Raw genomic sequence first — 5,870 nt, forward strand, 5'->3', positions numbered from 1 at the left:
ATAGAACATGTTGCAAACAGTCATGTGCTAAAACAAGAATACTTTAGCAAACGCATAGAAACACCCTTGGCAATACCTTTGTGGCATCTCTCACATCTTGTTATGTATTTATTTATTTATATATTTCAGAAATGTAAAAATCTAGTTATTGTCTTGCCACTATCAAACTCTGTTACAGATAATACATAAAACAAACAAAATTAAATGATACATTCAACCAAAAAATAAAAAAAATATACAAATTTACTCACCCTCATATTCTAATCAACCTTAATTCTTAACTCTTTTTATTCAATGTAACACAAAAGAAGAAATGTTTAAATAATCGTCTAGCTCTTTTCCATTCCTTCACAATGGACATTCACTGAAGTATTCTAGGATGTAAAAAAAAAAAAGTAGTATCGTCTTTATCATGTGTAATTTTTATCATAAAGGTCTCCCAATTTACTTGTGCACTATATTCCAAGTCATGAGAGCTTTTGTGTGAACAGACTAAACATTTTTTAAAGACATATTATTCACACCCACTCTAGCTTTCTTTGGTGCCTTCTTGAGAGTTCATGAGGAGATAGAAAAGTCCAATTTAGCAACAAATCGTTCTTTTGAGCAGAGGTGTCCAATCCTGCTCCTGGAGGGCCACTGTCCTGTAGAGTTTAGCTCCAACACCTGAATCAGCGAATCAAGGTCTTACTAGGCATACTAGAAACTTCCAGGCAGGTGTGCTGAGGCAAGATTGAGCTAAACTCTGCAGGACACCAGTCCTCCAGGACCGAATTTGGAGACCCCTGCTTTTGAGTCTGATCTTTGAATCATTTAAATTATTAATTTAAGAATTAGACTGATCCAGTTCTCTGGATTCAGCTCACTGACTCAATGATCAGATCACCGTGGTGTAACAGCTCTCTGGAGAGGAAGTTTATCAGTGGACACATTTTGGTCAGTTCCTTACACAAAGCTCTCATATGGTTTCAGAAGACATTTTAGATGTTCGGACCACTTTTAAGATACGTTCATGGTGCTTAAAAGTTTTAGTTCCAGTTCATTGTAACTGCGTGGAAAACAGCAACCCGTATTTGTCATTTTGTACCTCAAAGTGCCGAGAAAGGTTTGAATTAACCTGAAGATCAGGTTGTATGACTGAATTAAATTTTTTGGCTGAACTATTTCTTTTATTCCACCTCTCTGTTAGTCCGGCCAATAAATCGGCTTCTCAGAATTTGATGTCCTCTCTTTTTTATTTCTCAATTTCTCCTTCAACATCACATGTTTTTAAAATGCCTTGTTCTGTCACAATCCCCCTCTCTCTCCTCCTTTCTCTGTGGCCGTCTCTCTTGCTCTTTTCTCCTCTTTCTTCAATTCTGTCTATTCTTTCCCCATCCCTCCTTCTCTCTCTCTCTCAGCATGGCCGAACAGACTTTTCATGGGATGGAATCAATGTAAGTGTTGTGAATATCATTCTTCCATTCCTTTCCTTTTGTTATTTTCCTCTGAATCACAGTCTCCTATACCCCATTCCTTCTTTTGATCAGTCTCTCTTTTGCGGTGACTTGTCGGTGTGCTCTAGTAGTTAGACTTTGTTGCAGACGTAAGTGACAAAAGACTACACTTCCCATCATGCAAATGGACAGAAATTAAGAAGCAGGCTGTTGGGAAATGTAGTTCCACACGCTCTAAACCACTTTGCTAACTTTCTACTTAACTTCTTTCATCACCTCTTTCCTTTCCATAAAATGCCACGCTCAAAATTTTGCATTTCATTTCTGCTCTGGGCCGTCTCCTGCTTCATCAAAACTATCTATTTCTTCATCTTTCCTATTTTCTGTCCCATTTTTCTCTCTTGAATGCCTTCCTTCATTTCAGTTGTCCATGGAGGACACAACCTCAATCCTCCCTCGGCTGAAGAAGCGGAACTCCAACGCCTATGGAATCGGCGCTCTGGCTAAGTCCTCTCTGACAGGTGTGTCAGGTGTGTGTCTGTCCTGTGAAATGGTAAACTGACCCCATGTTGACTCCAGACTGAGCTGGAGGAGATGGAGCCAACATGGACCCTTGTGGGATTCCCTTTTCACCTCCCGTTTCCATTTACAACACTCTCCAATGGCTCATGCCATTGGTGAATTCCAAGATCCAAATAAGAATAGATCCCTGGAAAGAAAGCGATATGCTTCCCACAATGCATTGTCATACGGCTTTTCATTTTTTCCTAAGTGGTGGTTGATGGGAGAGGCAGGTTTTTGTATGTAAAGTGCTTGTGAAGTGCGGAGATCAGTCAGTGTGTTGTCTTGTAATATTGTTGTTTCTCAGACTCCTGTATCTGTGTTTTTGTAGTACTGTTGTGTGCAGTGAAGTATATCCTTCTCTGAAAGATCCTTTTCTTCAACTTTAATAGTTCATGTTCATCATTTCATTAGATATTACCTAAGAGCTTGAGAGATCTCTGAATTATCTCTGTATGTTTGCACTAATGTACTGGTAAAAAAAAAAAGGATATATAGATTCTGTCTAAATGGCAAAGAGCAATTGATTTTTTTCTCAGTATCTTAAATAAAGGCTCCACACAGAATTTACTGGTATTCAAACAGATCGTTACAGCCTGGCTTGAGTATATCACAAACATAGCTTCACTGAATTGGAAAAGCGGAAACTAGTAAAGAAAATGCAGGAGAAAGTGTAGGCTATTATTGTGCGTAGATCTTTATTAGTGTGGAAAGACAGCAATTCCAGCAAGACAAATTCCTATCCCTTGTCACTAAAACTTGATTATTTATTTTTCCAGACCATAACCAACTACTCTAATTACTCTCCATCTCATTATGGAAGTCATTTTCATTTCCTTACCTCAAACTAAATTCTACACATACTTATCACCAACAGAAACATTATAACACAGCACATGGAGAGGTTGCGTTGGCTGTATAAATTGTAAATATTAAAGGATAATTTAAAATTTTAAATTCTTTTCATCATTTTAACAGAAACTAATTTTATTAGAATCTTACCTCATTTTATAAGTGAGAATTGTAGACCTGGAATTTTTTTTCTAGTTACGCCAAGCTCTAAAATATTTTATTGGGTAGAAATTGTCATTTTAAAAAATCTTTTAAAAAGTTTTTACCCTTAATCGTTATCCAGTAAATCACAAGACTGGAAAATTCATGTAAATTCATGCACTCTCAGTAAAAAAAAAAAAAAAAAAAAAACTTAGTTCCTGAAGTTGAAAGAGTAGCATCAAAGTGACCTTTTTATTTTTTTATTTTTTAGTACATTAAAATAAACTGACAGCTACATTCACAAGTTATTCTGCATAAAGATGTAGCATAATTGGTTACTTTTTGCTACATTATGTAAAACAATTATGTAATTTTTAATTATTGAAAATATTAATTTTGGTTATATCACGGTGATATGGCATACTTTCATATGAGGCGGACAAAGTACTCAACTCCATTACTTGAGTGAAAGTACAGATACTGCTGGTCAAATATTACTCCATTACAAGTAAAAGTTGTAAAGACAGATTTTTACTTAAGTAAAAGTACAAAAGTACTTGCTTTTAAAAGTACTTAAGTACCAAAAGTAAATTTCATTTTTTATGTCAATGCACTGTTTTATTGTTGTACGTACTAGTACTTGCAATACTTCTGAAGCAACTTAGAATACATTACACCTACTGAATACACTGACTAGCTTGTAGTATATTTGGAATAAAGAGCTTTTAGAATGTTAAAAACCTATGGGGAAAAAAACAAAACAAAACAAAAAAAATTGAACACCCCACCCCCACAAAAGCAGGATGGTAGTGAGCTCACACAGCTCTGACAGTGTGTGCACACATCTATTTGTAGCCATTCATCCACATTTGAACAGAGTGGACAGTGAAATCCTGTAAATACAGAGTGATAAGAAAGAAAGAAAAATAGTACAGATACACAAAAAGTGTACTTAAGTACAATACTCAAGTAAATGTACTTAGTTACTGTCCGCCTCTGATAATAATAATTAACGAAACTAAAACAATCACAACAGATAAAAATAAATAACGATGGGCACTTTGTAACTCAGTCTGTAAGAGTAGCTAACGGGTAATATTCAGAGGCGGACAGTAGTGAATTATTTTTACTTTACTCAAGTAAATTTAAAAAGTATCTGTAGTTTATCAGAGTGTTTTTCTTTGGAAAGCTTTTACTTCAATACATTCCAACGCATAATATCATACTTTTTACTGCACTACATTTCATAAATAAAAGTTGTTGTTTGTTTTACCTTTAATACTTAAGAATATAAAAAATTTAGTACTTTCTTGTACTCAAGTAAATCTTTGAATTACTTTTACTTGAGTAAAAGTAAGAAAGTAATAGATTTCTAATGTAATTAAGTATTAAATTATATTTAATATGAAACGTAGTGCAGTAAAAAGTACAATATTATGCTTTGGAATGTTGTGAAGTAAAGTTTTCTAAAGAAAAACACTCAAAAAAAGTACAGACATCTGAAAGTACTTTTACAGCAGAGTAAAAATACTTCACTACTGTCTGCCTCTGGTAATATTTGTAGCGCAACCTCTGAGCACATTATTCAATAGCACACTATTCCCAATTTCCATGTTACATCCACCCATATACCCCATATAGTCTCTGAGCAGGTGACCTCATACTGTAAAGCTACTTAATTTTCTTCTCTTCTCGTTTTTCCCCCCTTTCTCTCCATAATCTAAAAACCTTCTCTCGCTGCCTTCTTATGCCATCATCCACCCTCTGTCTGTCCGTCCGCATCAGGAGTGTCTCGCTCTATGAAGGACAAGGTGACAAAGCCGACAGCGATGGCCCAGGGGCGTGTGGCCCACATGATTGAGTGGCAGAACTGGGGCATGCAGACGGTGGGCGTGGGGGGCAGTGGAACGGGACGTACCTCCAGTCTGCACCTCCAACAAGAGCGCAAGCTGGAGAATGACGCATACAGCGACCTCAGTGATGGAGAGAAGGAGGCTCGCTTCACTGCAGGTGAGAGACAGAGTGTTTAACAGATAGAAAGACCTTACACAAAATCTATTGCTTAGAAATGACTGAAGACGCTCAACATTCGAAAGACCCACAATTTGGAAGTGTAACCTATAGTGGTTCAACATCTAAATTGTTGTAGGTTCAACATCTCTGTTATCAGACACTTTCACTTGTAGTCTTTATAGTACTCACATTACTCGTATTCTTTATAGTATTTCCACAGTCAGGTGACAGAAGTGTGAGAATAATTGATGGAATCCAAGTTTTTAATGTGTCCTTGAATTTGTCCATGACAGACTTTAATTTAAACATGACTGGGGAAAAAGTATCAAGGAATTATTTAGGATTAATTTCGTAAGCATATGAACAGTTAAAAATAAATATTTAAAAAAATACAAAGTTTTATTTTTATTTTAATGTATGTATGTATGTGGGTCAAAGATGTCCGCATCAAAATCAATTTACAAAATTGATTTTATGTCCATAGAAAGCACATTAAATGTAAGTAAAGTGTCTACTTTTAAGCTGGAAACCTGATACTTTTAAACTCGGGATTCTTTGATAAATAAAAAGCTAAAGATTCTTTGATAAAGTAAAGAACAGCATCTATTTAAAATAGTTTTTTTGTTAACAGTGTAAAAATATTTTCAAGTAAAAAATATTACTGACCCCAAACTATTGAACGATAGAGTGTATTTTAATCTATATAAATCGTCTCGGTTACTTGTGTAACCCTCGTTCCCTATAGGAGGGAACGGAGACGTTACGTCAGTCGTGACTGACGAATTGGGATCTTGCCCGAGAGCCCAATCACCTTCGAGTGTTAACTAAACAAGCCAATGACAGTTGGCGTGCGTGTTTCGCCACGCG

At 35.9% G+C, this 5,870-nt stretch overlaps 1 protein-coding gene across 1 annotated transcript in view; it reads left to right on the plus strand.

The window, feature by feature from the left end:
* fam131bb (family with sequence similarity 131 member Bb) overlaps positions 1-5,870 on the plus strand; it is a 51,967-nt gene that overhangs the window by 29,949 nt on the left and 16,148 nt on the right. Inside the window, exons 3-4 of the mRNA XM_016501389.1 lie at positions 1,861-1,966; positions 4,776-5,000. Of these exons, the coding sequence (XP_016356875.1) occupies positions 1,861-1,966; positions 4,776-5,000 (331 nt within the window). The remainder of the gene's footprint in view (positions 1-1,860; positions 1,967-4,775; positions 5,001-5,870) is intronic.

The sequence above is a fragment of the Sinocyclocheilus anshuiensis genome, unplaced genomic scaffold (assembly GCF_001515605.1).
Source record: "Sinocyclocheilus anshuiensis isolate Anshui unplaced genomic scaffold, SAMN03320099.WGS_v1.1 scaffold1260, whole genome shotgun sequence".
NCBI lineage: Eukaryota > Metazoa > Chordata > Actinopteri > Cypriniformes > Cyprinidae > Sinocyclocheilus > Sinocyclocheilus anshuiensis.